Source organism: Acomys russatus, chromosome 19, assembly GCF_903995435.1.
Source record: "Acomys russatus chromosome 19, mAcoRus1.1, whole genome shotgun sequence".
Classification (NCBI taxonomy): Eukaryota; Metazoa; Chordata; class Mammalia; order Rodentia; family Muridae; genus Acomys; species Acomys russatus.
This window is the reverse complement of record NC_067155.1, coordinates 37,807,939-37,829,680: the sequence shown is the minus strand read 5'-3', so window position 1 is coordinate 37,829,680 and position 21,742 is coordinate 37,807,939. Positions and strand designations below refer to the sequence as shown.

At 50.5% G+C, this 21,742-nt stretch overlaps 1 protein-coding gene across 1 annotated transcript in view; it reads right to left on the bottom strand.

Annotated features, from left to right (window-relative positions):
• The window catches only part of Prkar1b (protein kinase cAMP-dependent type I regulatory subunit beta), a 115,858-nt gene that overhangs the window by 78,387 nt on the left and 15,729 nt on the right, over window positions 1–21,742 (bottom strand). Inside the window, exons 2-3 of the mRNA XM_051161132.1 lie at window positions 19,162–19,332; window positions 17,121–17,212 (exon numbers count right to left, since the gene is read on the bottom strand). Of these exons, the coding sequence (XP_051017089.1) occupies window positions 17,121–17,212; window positions 19,162–19,332 (263 nt within the window). The remainder of the gene's footprint in view (window positions 1–17,120; window positions 17,213–19,161; window positions 19,333–21,742) is intronic.

Below are 21,742 nucleotides of genomic sequence, written 5' to 3'. Positions count from 1 at the left end.
GTAGCATCATTTGTAAATAACTTCTGAATTAGCACAGGAAATAAGAAGTTCACCCTGACAGTTTCACTTATATGGATGTACTGTTGCGCTTTGCTCACATTTGTTCCTCACTACTCTCCTGCCCCGCCACCTTCCCCACAACTTGCCTCCCCCGGCCTTCATGTCACATATATTTACATTTATTTAGAATTTGCATATGAGAAGCCATGTGATGTTTTGGTTTCCTTCCTCCCCGTTACCTTCTCTTGTTCCTCTCTGTCTCCACGGTCTCCTTCCTCACTCTACAAAGTCCTGCTCTTCGCCCATGTCTTCACACAGGTCAGCTTCAGGGTGTACCACGCTCGTCAATGCACTGCCGGGTGCGTGCCACAGTCACACGGCCCATCTTGAATCACCACGGCAGGAGGACTACACAGAAAAAGAGCCCCACAGGCTGTACAGCTACTTGGAGGCCACCAATGCCAAGCCTGCCACCTAGTTTAGCAAGGCCTTGAAGAAGCATCCGGCTTTCATCTGGCTCTATCCTCAGCAAGTGTGACTCCACTGTGGAGCGGAAAACAAGGCTTGGCTTCTGGCAGTGCCACGCTCTTCAGAGAGAAAGATCTGTTTCTGAAGCCATCATTACCTGACCATTATTACCATCATCATTATCATGGGGATTGTCACGCGCCTACCAGTGACACCATCTTCATCACCGCCTTCATCATCATCACCTCCACCCACACCTCTACCATTATTATCACCAACGCCACTACCATCATCATCACCATCTATCTCATCATCCCCACCAGCACCACCACCGCCATAACCATCAATACTATCATTATCACCACCACCATTATCACCACCACCATTATCACCACCATCATCACTAACATTATCACCACCATGACAACCATCATTATCACCACCATCACCATTATCATCACCACCACCACCACCAGCAGCACCTTTATCATTACCATCACTATCATACTGTCATCACCTTCACCACCACCACCACCACCCTCACAGTCACCACCATCACAGTCACCACTACCATCACATTCCTTAGCCTCACACCTCTGCCACCACTATTATTGTCATCATCCCATCTTAGGAACACACCACCTCACTTACCGCATATGTTAGCCACTTCCTCTTGCTTTCTCTAGATTCCCTCCACTGGAATGAAGCTCCACAGAGCTAGAAGGTTAGCTGCGTGCCTCATGACATGTCATTTGCCCCCTAAGGGAGATCTAGTCTGAGGGAGGCGCCATAGGCTGCTTGTTGGACTACATCTGCGCAGCCCTCTGTCACGGTGGCCTATCTCCCACTGCTGTGCACAATTTAGAGTTGACAAACAGATCTCAGGAAGTTAGAGTAGGCTCAGGGAAGTCTCCCCAGCCTCAGTTTCCCTTCTCTGTGTATGTGAGCAATCACTCCTCTATCTTAGAGGGTTTTAGGGACACAACTCCTCCTGCAGTGGGAAGGTTTGCTAGGAAATCAATGCACGTGCCTTTGAAAGGCAGCACGGTGCTTCCACGCCCACCATCTCACACCAAGGCTGCAGGGAAGAGTCAGGCTCTCCTTGGAAGAGAGAGTAACAAAGCAGGCACAATAGCACGTAAGTGCAATCCCAGCACTCAGGAGGATCACCGGAAGTTCTAGCCAGGCCTGGTCTACACAGCTCATTCTGAGACAGCGGGGCTACACAGTAAGACCCAGTATTGAAATTAACAACAGGATAGGAAGGAAGGAACAACAATCTTTATGCTCCCCTCTACTATGTCTACACCTATGGGCCTTGTCACTACTCGGCATATATGGAAGACTCACAAACAGAATTTATTGAATGTGTGAATGAATAATTGGATGAGGGGAGAAATGGATGGCTAGATGACGGATCGAGTTTGGATGGATAGATGGCATAGGATAGGTGGATGGATGGTGGTCATTGGATCAATGATGAGAGATTATGGGTAGGGATGAGTGATGGATGGGTAGACAGTTGATGGGTGAATATGGATGGACAAATGAGTGGCTCGTGCTGCCTTCTTTCTCCATAACCTCAGATAAATCAGAAAGAGAAAGCCTTTCTTGCTGCCCAGAAACGAGAAGCCATTGGAGAGGAAAGCAGAGAGTAGTGGCTCCTAGTGACACCCAAGGGTTAAAGAGCTCTGTTTTGGGTAACCTGAACATTCAGATTGGGCAGCTGTCTCCCAGCTGTCCCCCTCCAGCTGTTCCTGGGAGTCAGACCTCTCTTTGTTTGCCCAGTTCTTAGCAACTGTTGCCTTTTCTGAAGGATAGCATGAACCAGCTGTCACCCACATGAGGAAAAGCAAAAAGGTTGGCCCTGCAGGGCGACACTTGCTACACAGGAGAAACTCGCCGTGACACTTGCTACACAGGAGAAATTCGCCGTGTGGTTCTGGAGGGTCCCTTCAAGTCTTACACTGCTCCTTCCTCGGGGACACTGTACCTATAACCCGGGCTCTGTGACAAGGCCACCTGGCTGGACTCAAAGAGCTGAAAACAAGGGTACCTTCCAAAAAAAAAAGTTCCGAATATAAACAAACACAGACCCTTTGGGCACCACATTTCAGAAACCTGTCTCCGGGAATGACATCTCTGGGCAGGTGCAGGTGAGGGATGCTGTTGCTACCCACGATACATATGGACTGGTGTGGTCAGGAGGACCGAAGCTGGACTGGAAATTATCTTCTGGAGTGGAACCGTGTACAATAGCGATTGCTGATGGCTGACGGCTGCTTCCAGGGTCAAAAGGTAACGAATGGGGTGGGAACAGAACAAGACCCTACTGAACGCAAACGGTGAGGTGGGATGTGGTAGAGCTTGGGTCAGAGACTTTCCTTTGTATGCCTTTGAGATTTCCCCTATGTCCCTGCCCCGAAACATTGTTAGGTAATGGGTCTGCAGAGATGGCTCAGTTGGTAAAGAGTTTACCTCACAAGCCTGAGGACCTGAGCCCAGGCCCCAGAACCCTTGTAAAAGCTCAGGCTTGGTGCCGCATGCCTGAAATTCCAGCACTGGAGAAGGCAGAAACAGGAGGATCCCAGGGTGGGGGGTGGGGGTGTCACTAGCAAGCCAGTCTAGCCAAACCGGTTAGTCTCAAAAAAACAAAAACCCAAAGTAGGGCCAGCAAGATGGCTCATGGGATAAAGGCACCTGCCACCAAGCCTAATGACTTGAGTTCAAACCCTAGAACACACATAGAAGGAGAGAATTGACTCAGACTGTGCTTAGATTTTCACATGGATGTGTCCGCCGCCTCCTCCACCCCACCACCACCACCACACATGCACAGAAAAGAGGAATAAGAAGAAAAACCTGACGTGATTCGCGCTTAAGGTACGACAGCCAAGGTTGACCTTCTGGTTTCCACATGCATGCGCATCTACATATACACACTTATCCACAAGCGCCATACACATGACCTGCGCATGCGCACGAGCCCCCACACGCATTGTGAGTAATCAGCTTAGAAACTAAGCAAGGTCTGGCTTAGTTAGTACCACCTGGGAAATACCAGGCACCATACATAAAGTAAAAAGGGAAGCCTGCCTCTTGTACCCAGAGCATCTTTTGCGCAAAGACACCTGCATAATGAATATATCAAGGATGCGGAGGGGGGGGGTGATGGATAGAAGATGGAGTCAGGAAAGGATGTGGGGGTGGGTGAGGGTGAGCATCTGGTGAAACAAGGCTAGTGTACAAAAGGATGTGTCACAAACTGCTGGTGCAAAACAAATCACCCTGGACTCCAGTGTGTGTTCTCATTTACACACACACACACACACACACACACACACACACACTCTTTCTCTCTCTCACACACACACACACTCACACTAGCTTCCCACCAAGCTGCAGTCAGCTCAGTCCTGCCTCAGCCTTTCTGTACTGCCCAAATGCTCCTCCCCTGATCAGAGGCCCCCCCCTCCTAGGGAGACTCTGTCCTGCATCTCCCCCCACCCCTAACCCCCCACTCCCACCTCATCATTCCCCCCTCCATCCCTAGAACCGTTTCCTTACAAAGTGAAGCCTTCTCTCCAAGAGGTGGGGGAGGGGTGGTTCCTGAGATGCCAGAGGTAAACAAAACACGTGTCTGGGGAATGCGGAAACTGGCAAGGTTCTCAAGGCCCCTCCCCAGCTTTGTAGACAAAGTAAATAACTGCAGAGGGAGGAGACTGATGGCGGTGTGGGCAGCAGGGTGGGCCTGAAGGAGACTCTGGGACCTTCCTGTATGTAATTCTTTCAGAGCTCCATGGTTGCTGCTTTTCTGAGCATCTCAGTGGCCGGCTGCTTCTGAGTCAGCCCCACTTCTGTAAGTGACTCCTCACCCACACTCCTGTTGGTAACTGTAATAAAAAAAAAAAAAAACCATAAGCTCACCAAGCTGACTTTGGTACAGTCTTCACTTTGGTCGGGTGTGGCTTCCCTACCTAACTGGTGTGAGCAGAGGTGGGTGTGTTTGGTCTCATGCAACCAAGTCAGCAGTGAAGGGGACAGTCATACCCAAGATGGATGAGCACGAAACCATTGGTCCAGGGTCCTTAAAGACTCTAGGTTTGTCGCAAGCTGTGGGTCCCTAGGCAAAGGGATACCAGCCAGCTCTCTCTGTATTATGAGGGGACTATGCCACCAGGAGGAGAGATGGGTAATACTCCAACAGCTTATGGACCAGTGGCAGGCCTTGCTGACTCTCCTTTTTTAAAAACTCTTTTTTTTTTTTTTTTTTTTTTTTTACTGCCTCTACCTCCCTTCCATCAACCTCTTAACCCTGGGTAAGAAGAGAAAGAAGGTTAGTAGGGATAGGGGGCGCAGACCCCATTAATTGGGTTCTTTTGGGGCAATGCCAGTCTTCATCAACAGCAAATGCAGCAAGCCATCTCCTCTGAGCAGCTGCATTGAATTGGTTCTGTACTATCTCCAAGCCACCACGCTATCAGGCTCTGGTCTCTCCAAACTGCTACATGCCATATGCCAACACTGCACGCTGCACTTTCTTTCTCCAGGCTCTCCTATTTATCTCTGAGTCTTAGGCCATACCCCTCTCCATGCTGCAGGTGGCAGAGACCAAACCCTGCATGAGATAGTTATCAGCTATGGACAAACTAAAGCCCAAACTAAAAAAATCTCACACTTGGGATTAAAACAAAAACATATTTATGTAACATAACTGAGGTTACAAATAAACCAAAACTTCCGTTACACAGCCTCACAAAGAGTACATGGGAGTGTCCTATGATGCTGGCCTACAGAGCTGTCAGGGAGATGTACAGGACCTACAGGAAGCCTGCTTCCAGCCGTAAAGAAACCATGAAGTCACCAAGGGCCTTCTGCCTCTCTCTGCCTGTTTCCTTACCTGCCAAATGGAGATGGAGTCATCCACATGAACTATGAGAGGCCACAGTGGCATGGGTTCCTCTAGAGATAAGACATACTCAGCCCTGACCGAGCTGTTGGCCCCCTTGCTTGGCCTTTCCTTATAGCAGCCCTCATCCACAGCTAGCTAGTGCATCCCTTACAAGCCACTGGATGTGATAGGTTATTTTTTTATACATTGGGGCTAACGGACAGAGACAAGGGAAAACCTGAGGTACCTGGAGGAATCAGAGCATCTCTTCTGGGACTAGATCAACAGGAGGTTGAAAAGGAGGCACAATGGGCCCAGCCCACTACCAGGGGACATCTTACAAAAACCTACAACCACAGGTCCTGGACTTGCTGGGCAGCAGAGAGGAGACCTTTGGACCTCTTGAGCTGCCTGCGACTCTTACAGAGGTCCTTTCCAAAGAAAGGTCCACTTCCTACCCCCTGAGTACAAGCGCAATTGAGCACCCATACCTCCACATAAGTGCTAGGAGACTCCTCACCCCTATCGGCCTACTCAGTCACCTAAGAAGATGAGTTGCTCAGAGGGGGACTTTTGGCACACTACAACGCCACACTGTGGAATTCTAGACATTTACAAGACATTAAGCACTGTAACTTTCTTGTTCCTGTAACAAAATCCCTGATGAAGACAACTTAAGAAAGGAAGGGTTCGTTTTTGGCTTAAATTTTCAAGGCCCAGATGTGGAAGGCACGTCCACAGAAGTGTGAGGCAGGGGTCACATTGCATCCTACTAGGCAGCAATATCCTCCTGAAACACTTCCATCCTGGAGTGAAGCTCTTCAAGATGCAGGAACTAAACAACTTATAAGTCTCAGGATGTCCCCGAAACTTACAAGATTCAGAAAGCCTTGGAGAAGGGAGTCGCTTTAAACACTACAGCTTGCTAGGGAAAGATGAAGCTGACTTGTCTGCCCGGCTGCCTCCAAGTTATTCAGAGAGATCCAGAGTTGCAGCTTTCAAGAGCTGTCATAAACGCTGGGGTGGGCTTTCTATGGTGCAGTTGCCTTTAAGTGGTCCCTGCCCCTGTAAGTAACCCTCACCCAACACTCCTGCAAGTAACCCAGATAAACTCATTGGTTCACAAAGCTGGACTTGGATGTGACTGTATCTTAGCTCTGTCATTGGTTGCCCATCTTGGGAGAGCAGATGTTCGCATGTACCACCTAGAAGGATCACATGACAATCCAGCCAGGAAACAGAAAGAGATGACTTCTGATGCTCAATTCATTCTCCCCTTTTTGTATGGTCAAGAACCCTATCCCATGGAATGGTGCTGCCCATATTTACGATGGGTCTTCCCACCTCAGTTACCCTAATGTGGACATTCCCTCATCATGCCCACGGACCTATCCTCTAGTGAGTCAAGATCCTGTCAAATTGACAATTAACATTAGCTATCATGAACACCCACACAGTTAACATTAGCTATCATGAACACCCAACAGACAAGACCACAGGCAGGACCCACAGCAAGCACGGATGACCATGGCCTTGAGCATCCGAGGGCACTGTCACCATTCCTATGCACTGAGCGAATACAGCTCTGGGGCCTTTTTTCCCCCCAGAAATAGTCTCCGACAACAGTGGACCTGCCTTGGGGTTGCAGAGCATTCTATCCTCCATCACTATAAGACCTACTAGTATTGTTCTCTTCAAAAGGCAATTGCTGTTCATGCAGGCATCCCAAGGTAGCCTACTTAACCTTTGTGACATTACTATTCCAGCCTCAGAAAAGATAGCGGGAGGCTCTTCAAGGTAATAAGTACCCATTACAGGGCCATCAGGTCCCGGTCTGTCATCACAGCTATTTGGGAGTCTGAGGCAGCAGGATAGAAAGTTTAAAATCTGCCTAGACAATGGAGTATGGTGGCGCACGCCTTTAATCCTAGCACTCGGGAGGCAGAGGCAGGCAGATTGCTGTGAGTTTGGGGCCAGCCTGGTCTACAAAGTAAGTCCAGGACAGCCAAGGCTACACAGAGAAACCCTGTCTCAAATAAAACTAAATGAATAAATGAACAAACAAACAAACAAATAAATATCTTCCTAGACTACAGAGCCTACCTGGAAAACTTGGCAAGACCTTGTCTCAAAGTAAAAAAAAATTAAAAAGAGATAAAGATAAACCCCAAGCACCTGCCTAGAATCCCCCAGTGAGGGGCTGGAGGCGTGGCTCAGTGGTAGAGCACCTGCCTAGAATCCCCCAGTGAGGGGCTGGGGTGTGGCTCAGTGGTAGAGCACCTGCCTAGAATCCCACAGTGAGGGGCTGGGGTGTGGCTCAGTGGTAGAGCACCTGCCTAGAATCCCCCAGTGAGGGGCTGGGGTGTGGCTCAGTGGTAGAGCACCTCCTAGAATCCCCAAGTGAGGGGCTGGGGTGTGGCTCAGTGGTAGAGCACCTGCCTAGAATCCCCCAGTGAGGGGCTGGGGTGTGGCTCAGTGGTAGAGCCCCTGCCTAGAATCCCCCAGTGAGGGGCTGGGGTGTGGCTCAGTGGTAGAGCACCCGCCTAGAACCCCCCAGTGAGGGGCTGGGGTGTGGCTCAGTGGTAGAGCACCCGCCTAGAATCCCCCAGTGAGGGGCTGGGGTGTGGCTCAGTGGTAGAGCACCTGCCTAGAATCCCACAGTGAGGGGCTGGGGTGTGGCTCAGTGGTAGAGCACCTGCCTAGAATCCCACAGTGAGGGGCTGGGGTGTGGCTCAGTGGTAGAGCAGCTGCCTAGAATCCCCCAGTGAGGGGCTGCGGTGTGTCTCAGTGGTAGAGCACCTGCCTAGAATCCCACAGTGAGGGGCTGGGGTGTGGCTCAGTGATAGAGCACCTGCCTAGAATCGCCCAGTGAGGGGCTGTGGTGTGGCTCAGTGGTAGAGCACCCGCCTAGAACCCCCCAGTGAGGGGCTGGGGTGTGGCTCAGTGGTAGAGCACCTGCCTAGAATCCCACAGTGAGGGGCTGGGGTGTGGCTCAGTGGTAGAGCAGCTGCCTAGAATCCCCCAGTGAGGGGCTGCGGTGTGGCTCAGTGGTAGAGCACCTGCCTAGAATCCCACAGTGAGGGGCTGGGGTGTGGCTCAGTGGTAGAGCACCTGCCTAGAATCCCCCAGTGAGGGGCTGGGTGTGGCTCAGTGGTAGAGCACCTGCCTAGAATCCCCAGTGAGGGGCTGGGGTGTGGCTCAGTGGTAGAGCACCTGCCTAGAATCCCCCAGTGAGGGGCTGGGGTGTGGCTCAGTGGTAGAGCACCTGCCTAGAATCCCCCAGTGAGGGGCTGGGGTGGTGGAGGGTGGGTGTGGGTGGCAGTGCCTAGTGAGGGGCTGGGGTGTGGCTCAGTGGTAGAGCACCTGCCTAGAATCCCCCAGTGAGGGGCTGGGGTGTGGCTCAGTGGTAGAGCACCTGCCTAGAACCCCCCAGTGAGGGGCTGGGGTGTGGCTCAGCAGTACTCATTTAACATGTGCAAGGACCTAGGTTCAATTCCCAGTGCCTCAAAACAAGAAAAAAAAGCGGGGGTGGGGGGAGGGAAGAGAGAGAGAGACAGAGAGAGAAAGAGACAGAGAGAGAGACAGAGAGACACACGGGCGGGGGAGGGGGGGGGGAAGAGAACATGGAGCCAGGTTATTAAGGCAAGCTTCCAATATCAGATTCTGCATTCCCATCCAAGTCCCTGGATACAGCCAAAGACTTGCTAACCTCAGCCCAGGGCAAACCTGGCTTTATGAGGAAGAAAACAGAATCTGTTTCTGTGGGCCATCAAGCTTCGATTCAAATGAGGCCTCGTATTTTTACAAAAATGCTAATTTTGTTTTTCAACACTGCCTGGAAGGGAAGCAGCACAGAGCTTCAAAGCCTTTGCCAGGCTGGAGAGGAGGAAGGGGGTCGAGAAGGCTCCCAGCAGCGGGAGCCAGCTCCCTTGGCTACATATGACTCGGCAGACAGCGTGTTTTTCCCATCACCTGAGGCCCAGAGCCAATTTGTGCAAAAACAAGCTGCAGAGATAGGCGGGTGGGAGGAAGTGAGACCACACAGATAACAGGAGACAGCTGTGGGAGCCACACTCAGGCCAGAGGCCGGGAGTTTTAATTAGAGCAGCAGAGAACAGAGCTACTGGGTGACACACCTGGCCACCCTCTGTTGGTTCAGGTAATGAGGCCCCAGCCAAGGGCTGCAAATGCGTAATGCTTCCTAATTACCACACTGCTTGGCCCCTAGGGCTCAGTCATGCTCTCTCTTGGGGTACCTTATCAAGCACCTGGGAAGGAACAGGATGGAGCCCCAGGGTGCCTCCACCTCCCTCCTAGAGCATCCCAGGGCTTCTGAGTGCCCTGAGAGCTGTAGTCTGAGGATGCTGGCACTCTAGCCAAGCAGTAACTGTCCTGCCTCACTAGGAGGGGTGAGGGTCTGTTGGGAGGGGTGAGGCTCTGCTGGGAGGGGTGAGGGTCTGCTTGGCTTCTGATGGAGACACCCAGAAGAAGGGTGCACTGGCTGCCACCTTGGGGTACTTGCCAAGAGCAGCTTGACCTCTGCACAGAGGGGTCACAAAAGGGGCTGGTGGTGGGGACATGGCATCCTGGCTCAAGCTCCAATTGATGCTAGTCCTGGAGCAAGGGGCAAGAGCCTTCCCTAACCTGGGCCTTGGAGAGCTCTTTGGTATAAAACGGCCTCTGGCACCTTCCTTCTGAGTATGGGTGTCTCAAAGACCACAGCAAGCTGCCAACCAGATAAGTGAGGCACTGGGTAGGGCCGTGGATAACACCTTGATGTGATCTCATGGTGGTACCAGAGCTTTCCTGCATTGCTGAGTCACAGTGGGGATTGGCTGCAAGTACGTTTGGCAGCAGGACCAGCCTCTGAGGAACCAAGAGAAAAGCTAGAGAGAAGCCCCCTGATGGCTGCCACCTGTCCACCCAGCCAAAGGCCTGAGCAAAGAGTGATGGTACCATTATAATGACAGTGGTGGTGATGGTGGCAGTTGTGATGGTAATGGCTTGATGGCATAATGGTGACAGATGATGACAGTAGTGATGGGGCTAGAGAGATAGCTTAGCTGTGAAGAGTAACTACTGAAGCCGGGCATGGTGGCGCACCCCTTTAATCCCAGCACTCGGGAGGCAGAGGCAGGCAGGTCTCTGAGTTCCAGGACACAGCTTGGTCTACAGAGTGAGTTCCAGGACAACCAGGGCTACACAGAGAAACCCTGTCTTGCAAAACCAACCAACCAACCAAATAATACTGCTCTTATAAAAGACAAGAGTTCTACTCCCAAAACCCATGTTGGGTGGCTCACCACTGCCTCTCACTCCAACTCAAGAGGATCCAACGCCTCTGACTTCCACAGGCACCTTCATTTGCAACATACCTGTGTATAATATGTTGATGATGACAGTGAGGGTGATGACAGTGATGGTAAGGGTGGGGCTGGTAATTGTGGTGATATAGTGATGGTGATGGTAGGAGGATGACAGGACTGATAGTAATGGCGGGGGTGATGATAATGGTGATGAAAGTATTAAGGGCAATACTAAATGCTGATAATGACGATGGTGGTGATGGTGACAAAAATACACATATACTTTGCTGTTACACCCTTATAGAAATTCTCACAGTGTGCATAACTCTAAAGACATTTTAGTACACCGGAAGTTGTGGCTCGGTGATTGTGCACACATGGGTACACACATCATTATCTAACCCTAAACCATTACTAGGGCCTCTTTCAGGCCCCCAGTACCCATCAGGGCACATGGAGGTCACCTGAGGATACAGGGACCCCCACATACTGAACGTTCTAAGGATGCTGCCAGCAGCAGGAGCCTGCTGGCTTCCCTGGCTGCAGGTGCCCAGAGTGTACAGTGTCCTCATCCCTATGCAGGTGAGGGAAGGAGAAGGTGATATGACCCGTCATCACGGGGAGACTGGCACGCTGGCTCTGTTTCTAACATGTTGTGCTGCCTTTGGCAAAGAACAAGAAAAGAAGCAGAAGCCACACAGTTTGTTTCCTGTGCAAAAAGCCCAGAGAACCTTCAATAGGAACCAACTAGAAACACAATTGTCCTAGACCTTATCAACTAAGCATTAACTTGTGTGTGTGTATGTGTGTATATGCATGTGTATGTGTGTATGTATGTGTGTGTGTGTGTTTATGTGTATGTATATATGTATATGTGTGTATGTGTGTGTATATATGTATGTATGTGTATATGTGTGTATGCCTGTGTGTGTGTGTGTGCAGGTGAATATATATGAGCACACAGGTGTACGTACGCCTATGGAGGCTCACAGTAACTTCAGCCGCTGTTCTTCAGCTTCTGGCCATCTTGCTCCGCTGTCTGGCTTGGGGCTGACCAATTAGGCCAGGCTGGCCAGCTGCCCCAGAGAGTCCCTTGTGCTGACATCCCGCCTCTGCAGGGGTTACAAGCCTGTGCCACTGTGCCCACCATCTTTAGGTAGGTTCTAGACATTGAACTCAGAAGCCCTTCAGCAACTGAACCATCTTGCAAGTCCCAGCCGCCTCTTCTAAATAAAAAGGTTTAACTCGACATGACCTTTCCCCTTTGCAAACAAGTATCTTTGGTACAGCTTAGGAGAACTCCGAGATAAACTGACAAGAGCAACATTGCTCAGTCCTTGACAGTGAGTTGGTCTTAAGCCTGAATCTGGAAGGACAGGCTATTAGGAAAGGCGGTGTGCTCACCCTGCAAGCAGATCCCGTAGCAAAGGGTATTTATTGTTCACTTCATTCCACCCGTGTGGGGAAGAGTCGAGGCCCCAGGCCAGGACCCAAAGCCTGCAGTCACGGAACTACCTCTGCCAAACCGCAGCGAGCCAGACAGAGCTGCTTAAACCTGGCTTCAGGAACACAGGGGAACACAAGGGAAGGCAGAAGCTACACAGAGCGGCATCATGTGAGAGATCGGGAGTTGAAAGTTCCCTGCCTTGTTCCCTCAGGACTACTTCCCGGAGCCAGCTCCTGGCCAGGAACCAGAGTCTATTGTGTGCATAGGAAAAGTGAGTTTCCCTCTGTGGAAAACAATTGCCCTGAAGCAGACACACACACACACACACACACACACACACACAATTTGTGAAGCCCTCCTTCCCAGGCCGGCTTAGCAAAGAGGTGTCATTAACCCAGCCAGCCATCTACTTCCTCGGATTCTTGGTCACTTGGCTGGAGATCCCACAAATCTAGAGTTGTTATGAGTGACCCTGCCCCGGCTGTAAATGACCAGACAGAGCAGGGCTTGATGCCGATGGCACTATGACAGGGAGAGGCGCTCTCGGGAAGCCAGCCCAGCTGAAATCAGCCACACACCCACAGCGTGTCCATAAAGAGTGAGTTAGGCCAGGTGTGGTGTCCCTACCTACAAGCCCGGTAGTCAGGAAGCTGAGGCAGGAGGATGGCAAGTTCAAGGATAACCTGAGCTACATGAGGCGACTGTGTGTCAAAAAGGGGCTGGGGAAGATTGTTCAGTAGAAAAAGTGCCTGGTATGCAAGCACAAGGAACTGAGTTCAAACCCCAGAACCCACAGATTATAAATACCTGAGTTCAAGCAGGGACAGTGATAAGTCCACGAGGCCCCATTCGCAGATGAAGAACCGCAGCAGATGGCTGCCAAGAGAGGGAGAATTGGGCTTCCCCAGGGATGAGGCCCCGACAGGTTATCCAATCCTAAGTGGGCACCCTCAAACACATGTACATATGAGTAACACTAAACAGACTCCATAGGGTGTGTGTGTGTGTGTGTGTGTGTGTGTGTGTGTGTGTGTGTGCACGCACACGCGCACGTGAGTGTGTGTAATAAATACAGAAGAAGTATTAGGGTGTATGTGTCTTGTGTGAAATAAATACAGAAAAAGCATTAGGGTCTGTGTGCATGTGCATAAAATAAATACAGAAGAAGCACTAGGGTGAGTGTGTGTGTGTGTGTGTGTATGTGTGTAAAATAAATACAGATGAAGCAATCAGGACTCCCAGAGGGAACTGGGAAGGGAGGAGTTGGAGGCGGGAAAAGAAGGGGTATAAACAATGTAAATATAGTGTACTCACGTATGAAACTCTAAAGTAAAAAATTAAATTACACACTTGTGATCCTCGTCGTGAGGAGGCAGAGAGTGGACCGTGAGGCTCACCGGCTATCCAACTAGGCTACTTGGTGAGTTCTAGGCCAGTGAGAGACCAGACCCTGCCTCAGAAAAACAAGCTAGACAGTACTTGAGGATAACATCCTAAATTGACATTTGACCTCTACATGTACACATCCACACAGGCATGTGCACACATGTACTTGCACACACACACAAGAACATGTCCCTATACAGACACAAAAAGAAGGAAGGAAGGAAGGAAAGAAAGAAAGAAAGAAAGGGAAGAAAGGAAGAGACAGCCTGTCTGTGTGGCAGTCCACCGTGAGATCAATGACTTCCTATCTAAGGAGCAGAAGGGGGCCACAGAGGCGCCCATGAAGATCCATCCAGGAGTCAAGTAGTCTCCAGACAGTTACCTTTCCCTTTGAACCCCTCTCTCTGCACCTGCTGAAGTTTTAGCTGTGTGAATGCCACCTGCATTCAAAGTCAAGTCTCAAATGGCACTGTAAATGGAGCATAAACTCAAGTTAAAAACAGCTCCAAAGCTGCAGAGATGGCTCCATCAGTAAAGCGCTCACCTCCCAAGCACGAAGTCCCCAATTCAATCCCTACCCCCAAGAAGTTGGTAATGACAGTGGATGCTTGTAATCTGGCACTTTGGAGGCAGACACAGGTGAATCCCTACGACTTACTGGCCAGGCAGCCAGCCTACCCAAATCAAATCAGTAGAGAGTAGAGACTGGGTTTCAAAACACAAACTGAATGGTGAGGAGTGACCCCAAGGTCACTCACCAGAGGCCCACCTCTGGCACACACGTACACACAAACACATACACACACGTGTGCGCGCATATACACAGAGGTGCAATATTTCAGTCAACCGTTTCCCCCTGGTGACCAGAGCTGTTTCCCCAAGAAAACATTGCTACCAGCTGGACAAGAGAATCCTGTGACCACCATGGCCAAGTTACCACGAACTGACACCAGAAGTGAGACGGAAGCAACACTGGCTTTTCTCAATGTTCCAAAAGCTCAGAATCAAGAGGCGGAACCAATGAACCCAGACTGCGTCCTTCCGATGAAGCTCTAGGAAAATCCCTTCTGGCTTCTTCATTTCCGGTGATGCTAGGAGTCCCTATCTGGACACGACATCACTCCATCTCCACTTCTGTGGCAGGTTGCCCCTCCCTGCATGTGTCCCAATTATCCCTCACCTCCTCCACACAAAGGCACACGTGCCACTTAAAAGTCCCCTAGAAAATCCAAGGTCATATCCACCCATATCCTCAAGTGTGGCAGAAAGCCGTCCTTAGAGACAGCAGCCAGCATCTTCATCCCCTTATCCGTGCCTGTTTGCTAGCACCAGTCATAATCGTGCCTGTGGACCTGGTGATGTTCCCTTTGAGAAAGAGGGAATGGTGGGGGTCACTGGACCCTCATCAGAGGTTCCAGCTGTTCCTCCTGGCCATCTGTATGTAGTTTACCCTTGTTGTGTATAGCCTAGGGTATCAGAGAATCTAGGATAGGGGAGGTTAACTGAGGGGGCTCCATAGCCCAATAAGGTCATGTCTGGGTAATGTCCCTGGCTGTTCTGGACTCCCTTTGTAGACCAGGCTGGCCTCGAACTCACAGAGATCCTCCTGCCTCTGCCTCCTGAGTGCTACGATTAAAGGCATGCACCACCATACCCGGCTGGTTTGGTTTCCAAGACAGGGTTTCTCTGTGTAGCCCTGACTGTCCTGGAACTCGCTGTGTAGGCCAGGCTGGCTTTGAACCCACAGAGATCCATCTGCCTCTGCCTCCCGAATGCTGGGGTTAGAGGTGCGTGCCACCACCGCCTGTTGCTAGAACTTTAAAGGGTGGGTGGGGGTAGATGGTGTTTAGGTCTCCCTAGGGAAGGAATCTTCCCACATCAAGTTAATTGCATCTCCTGTTGTTCCGTGCCATGCAGGAGCATTCTCAGGTCCCAGGGACGGCCCATGAGTACCATTGGGAAGCATTACTCCCTACCAAGCCAGGGCAGGATCACACTGGTTATTATTTTTCTAGTCCCTGATAGAAGCAACTCAAGGGAGAAACTGTCTGTTTGGGCTCAAGGCCAAAGAGAGTCAGCTCCTCGTGGCAAGAAAGACAAGGTGATGGGAGGTTGGTGGTGGCAGCTTGTGGTATAACATGTTCACATGTTGGTAGATCAGAAAACAGAGAACGTGAGCCAGAAATGGGGTGACGCTATATAACACCCAAAAGCCCACCCCCAGACACCTACCTCTGACAGTCATGCCTCAGGTCTTATAGCTTCTACAAACCTCCACAATAACACCAGCTGAGGATCAAGAGTTCCAAGACATGAGGGCTGGCAAGATGGCTCAGCGAGGGCTTACTGCCAAGGCTGGTGACCTGAGTTCAATCTCCAGTACTCACCCAGTGGAAGGAGAGAAACAATTCCCGAAACTTGCACTCTGACATGTGCACACACACACACAATTAATTAATTAATTAATGTGAACACTGAATAAAAATCCAAACAGGTTGGGACACATTAGCTTGTAAGCAGCATTTCACATTCAAACACTGACAGAAAGCAGTCACATTGGCCTTTGTTGCATTTATGTAGACAAAAACAAAAACAAAAACAAAAAAACCCATAATTTTTGAGGCAAGGTCTCATGTGATCCAGACTGGCCTTCAGACTAGCTCTGTAGCTGAAAATGTTCCTTGAACTTATGATCCTCCTGCCTCCCCACCTTCACGTGTTGGGATTAGAGGTACGCACCACAGTGCCTGGTTTGTGTGAAACTTGACACTTACAGAGCAAGCTCTTTATCCATCAAACTATCTCCAAGCTCCTGTTCTTGTTTTCTGTTTTAGTTTGTTTTCTGTTTTTTGGTTTGGTTGTTTGGCTTTTTTTTTGGTTTTGGTTTTGGTTTTTTGGTTGGTTTTTTTTTTTTTTTTGACAGGTGGGGGTGGATGGGTGGGTGGGGGTTGGGGGAAGTGGGGGGTCGGGGGGGCTTTTTTGTTATTGCTTCTGTTTTGTTTTGTTTTTGTTTTTTGAGTCAGGGCCTTGCTTATGTAGATCTGAACTCCAAAGCAATCCTCCTGCCTCAGTCTCCTGAGTGTTGAGAGTACAGGCATACACCACCACACCCAGATAAAACTTTCTGGTTTTTCCTGACCATTTATACAATGAACCTCACAAACACAACACCGGATTCTTCCTGGCTCCCGTGTGTCTCTCCCTGGAATAATAACAATTGTCTTCCCACTCTGCTTTTCGTGCTGTTTCAAAGAAGGCAAGGCAGGCCCTGCCATATGATGGGACATTCCAGGCCCTGGCATACGGAAGACGACGGGACATTCAGCCACGTGATCGGTGGAAAAGATAGCACTACCGTGTCTTTTATACAAGCTTGAGCATGTGGAAACTGTGACTCCAGACCTCATATTTGAGAGAGATGGCTCAACTCTTCCCCCTCAGGACCAGGGGCACAGTTCCTGAACTGGTCCAGATGGCCACACAGACTTGCATGGTGGAAGCTGCCCCCTCCTCCCGGGCCCACGGGAGGCACCTGCTTCCACCTCGCCAGGATGCTTCAGCATGCCCAGGGCTCCCAGCCTGATTCAGCCAGGAGGGTAGCGTGTAAGCCAACCGTGCCTACCTCCTCTCGTTGTCATCCAGGTGCGAGAAGAGCACATTCTTGGAAATGGCCTTAGCCAGTGCAGTCATGGTCTTGTAGTCCTTGGGAATGACCTGGGAAGAAGACAAGGTGCAGACCCTTTAGCCCTGGGAACGGAGCTAGCTTCCTAAGTGTCTGTGAGGCCTAAGGAAAGGATCCAGTTTGGAACCACTATCTACTGACCTCACGGGACTAGTATCAGGCCGAGCTGTAAGAACAGTGGGGAATGCCATGTATATCTTACTTTAAATCTTTTACATTTATTTATTCATGTGCCGTAGTGTACATGCGGAGCTCAGAGATCAACCTGGCGAAGGCAGTCCTCTCTTTCCACCACGTGAGTTTTAGGAATCCAATTCAAGTTACTAGGTTTGGTAGCAAGCATGTTTGCCCTCCGAGCCATCTTGCCATCCCACTTTTAGAATTTTTTTTTTTTAAATAAATAGAAAGCAAGCAAATGGAGTAGTCCAGTAAGAGGCTTGGGCGCAGTCTATTCTAGAGTCTAGAACTGTTTTGGGCCTGTGGCCCTTTGGAACTTTAGAGACACCTAAAAGGTGCCAGGAGACAGCCATTACCTTTGGTTGATCTTTTGGTTGCTGTCTTTACTCTCACTGAATTTGTAGAAAGATGATAAGCAGTTGTTTAAACATTAAAAGGCTAGGTTTATAGCTCAGTAATATAGGGAGGGGCTGGGGGCGTGGCTCAGTGGTAGAGCACCTGCCTAGAATCCCCCAGTGAGGGGCTGGGGGTGTGGCTCAGTGGTAGAGCCCCTGCCTAGAATCCCCCAGTGAGGGGCTGGAGGCGTGGCTCAGTGGTAGAGCACCTGCCTAGAATCCCCCAGTGAGGGGCTGGGGGTGTGGGTCAGTGGTAGAGCACCTGCCTAGAATCCCCCAGTGAGGGGCTGGGGTGTGGGTCAGTGGTAGAGCACCTGCCTAGAATCCCCCAGTGAGGGGCTGGGGTGTGGCTCAGTGGTAGAGCAGCTGCCTAGAATCCCCCAGTGAGGGGCTGGGGTGTGGCTCAGTGGTAGAGCAGCTGCCTAGAATCCCCCAGTGAGGGGCTGGGAGTGTGGCTACCCACCCCTGCCTCCCAAGTGCTGGGATTGCAGGCATGCACCACCACACCTAGCTCAGTTGTCTGTTTTTGATGGACTTGGAACTGTGCTCCACAAAGCACTGTCTGCAATAGCCCTGTCTTCAGGACTGTCTGAAGTTAAAGTATAGCTCTAGGAATGGGGAAGACGACCATGGAGGGGAAGTGCTCTGAAGAGGTTTTGCTGATATTGTTTTGTTTTGATCTTGCTATGTAGCTCAGGCTGGCCTCGATTATGGGCATGCATTACTGTTGTCCATCGTCTGGTGGTGGCCTGGCTTCTGTGTCCAGCGGGCTGGTTCAGGTACTGCTTGCTTCCAGACGAGAACAGATAGACATCAAGATCAAAGGACCTGTTTCTCATTCAGGGGCAGCTTAGAGCGCTCAGGCTGTGACTCCTGGTCTCACTGGGGGAAGTGAAAATGAGTTTTCCACCAGGTGTTACAGTTAGTTCTTTTAGAATAAGATTGCTAATATCAGACAGCGGTGGAAACTCGGGCGAGGTGTAAGGGTGGAGTCCAGGCTTCATAGCTTAGTGCCCTTAGTAGAGACTACAGGGCATGTAGCAGGACAGAACTGCAATCTGACTTGTTCTGGAGAACCCCATCTCTCTTCTCTCCAAGCTTGTTCAAGTCCTAAGACTATAGGGAACTGCCAAGATATCACACACACACACACACACACACACACACACACACACACACACACACACACAAAGAGCCATATTAAACACTGCTTGGTACACACACACACACACAGGCATATTAAACACTGCTTGGTTCAAAGTGCAAGATACTATTGTGACAATAATTTCATCCATAACCAAGTCTCCCATTCCATGTGACCACCATGATCTGGCCAGACAGGAAACCAGATCCTCAGGGCTGACAGAGACATCCAGGTGTATGTCTGTAAATGCGCTGTGGTTCTTTACCTTCCTCACATAGGAGACAGCATCTTCTTCAGTGTAGACCTCGGCGCTCACACCACCCCGCCGGCGGCGCGCCTTTACCACAGGGTTTGGAGGTGTTGGGGAGATCTCTTCATCATGGGAATCAGACTGCGAGTTTGACTTCTGCCGAGCCAGTATCTGCCTGTTTTCCTCCTGTAAGAGAAGAAAAGGAAGGTGAGAAATTGGCTGTCATCTGAGTATGGTAGCTAAGACCTGTCACACCAGCTACTCGGGAGGCTGAGGCAGGAGGATCAGAAAATCCAAGGCTACCCTGGAGTGAAGGTGAGGGCCTTGTCTCAAAATAAAAGTCAGAAGAAAGTTGGGGGTGTAGTTCAATGGTACAGCACCTGCCCAGAATCCCCCAGTGAGGGGCTGGGGTGTGGCTCAGTGGTAGAGCCCCTGCCCAGAATCCCTCAGTGAGGGGCTGGGGTGTGGCTCAGTGGTAGAGCACCTGCCTAGAATCCCCCAGTGAGGGGCTGGGGTGTGGCTCAGTGGTAGAGCAGCTGCCTAGAATCCCCCAGTGAGGGGCTGGGGTGTGGCTCAGTGGTAGAGCACCTGCCTAGACTCCCCCAGTGAGGGGCTGGGGTGTGGCTCAGTGGTAGAGCACCTGCCTAGAATCCCCCAGTGAGAGGCTGGGGTGTGGCTCAGTAGCAGAGTTCTTATCTAGAATTGTCCCAGTAAGGGGTGGAGTCACACTTCTGTACTAGATCTTGGCTTAGCATGTCCAAAGCCCTGTACCAGGTATCTCCAAGACAAGAAAAGACAAGACCACACCAGAAACAGGGTCCCCAGGGTCTTCAGGATGAAGCAAGCAACTCACAGCTCACCTACAAGCTCCTCCTCATCATCATCATCCCTGGAGGACCGCCCTCCCTCAGATCCCATGATGCCTCTACTCTTACAGGTCTTAGTGGTGAAAACAATCACTTCAGATACCAACTATAAGGTTATCCTCTCTCTCCATCATCCCTCTAGACAATGGCCCCTCCCCTTCCTGCTCTTAACTGGGAAACTTGGACAGCCCTAATGCTCGCCCCAGACTCTCTCCTCTTCATTTCTGCATTGAGAAAGTTGGTTTCTGAGCCTGATCCTGGTGCCTAATGCCAACCTCCCATATTCTGAGGCCACCACTGCATATCTAATACTATAGAGGGGGTGCTCTACCCAACCCATACCTTGGTTATCAATCCAGAGTCAACAGAACCTATCTGTGGTACCTTACTCTACTCCCACCACATGACTAGTCACTGCTCCCTCTGATGGTTTCTCTGCCCCAGGGCCTTTGTCCTTGCTGTTCTGGCATGCTGGCATGCTCAGAGCTCCATATGGCCCCACTTCCTATCCTGAGGCCTGTGTTCCATCAGTATTTAAACTACAGTGACCTACTGACACTGGTGTTCCCTCTCCAAATTCATGTCTACCTCAAACCTCACCAGGAAAAGACATTTCTTCACAAAAATGTGTCAAAGGGTGATCATTAGACAAGATCATAAACAATTTGGACAGACCCCCAAATCCAACAGGAATGTATTTGTAAGATATTAACACAGACACAGGAAAGACCACAAGATCAAGGTAGAGATTGGAGTAACGCACCTACAAGTCCATACTATAGGCCATCAGAGCCCAGGATGGCAAGAAGGATCCTCCCAGGCTCCTGCGAGGAACACAGCCCTGCGATGCCTATCCTCAGAGTCCACTGGCCTCCACAGCCCTAAGGCTGCCTCAGAGAGTCAGCACTTGCTTAGGAAAGGCACGGAGCAAGTGTTAGAGAGCTGTACCCTCTACCCCTACCCCCAGGTAGCCCATGGAGGCCCAGAAAACCGGTTTCCACTCGGGCTGTGGTCTGTTCTTCTTTGTGTGTGCCAGCCCTGCCACGGTCTCGATAGTAGTCACCCTCCCCTGGACCTCCAGAGAGGCGTCCCAGCTGTGGGATATGCTCAACCTGAGTAGAGGCCAGAGAAGGTTGGCCACCCACTCTACCCATTCACGCTCATGCCCTTTTCTCCTGGACTCAGGACTCTCTCAAAGCCCCGTCCGGAGCCTCTCCCCCACAACACCTTGAATGGCTCCCCTCCCAGCATCCACATCCAGCTTAGCCAAGGGTCTTCCTGGTGGAACAGAAGGGCAAGATGACTTTTTATTTCTCTTCTTAGAGAGAGCTGAGGTCATCCTACAACCCATGGTGTCACCTCCCATCTTCTATCAACTGCAGTCAGGAAATATTAAATGGAACTTTCTAAAAATGAAGAACTTATGAGGGTTTTTGTTTTTTGTTTTGTTTTTGCTTTGCTTTGCTTCGTTTGATCGCTTTTCAGTGCTAACAATGGAGCCCGGGGCTTTGACACATGCTAAGTAAGCTAAGTACCACTGAGTCATGCTCCAGTCTTTCCCTAGGCAGGTGTCAAACCACCAAGCCATGCCGCTAGCCTTGTGTTTGCTTTTATTTTGAAACACGGTCTCACTACATTGCCCATGCTGGTCTTGAACTCATAATCCTCCAGCCTCAGCCTTCGGGAAAACCTGGGATTACTTATCACCCTCTTCCCCACAACCTTCATGA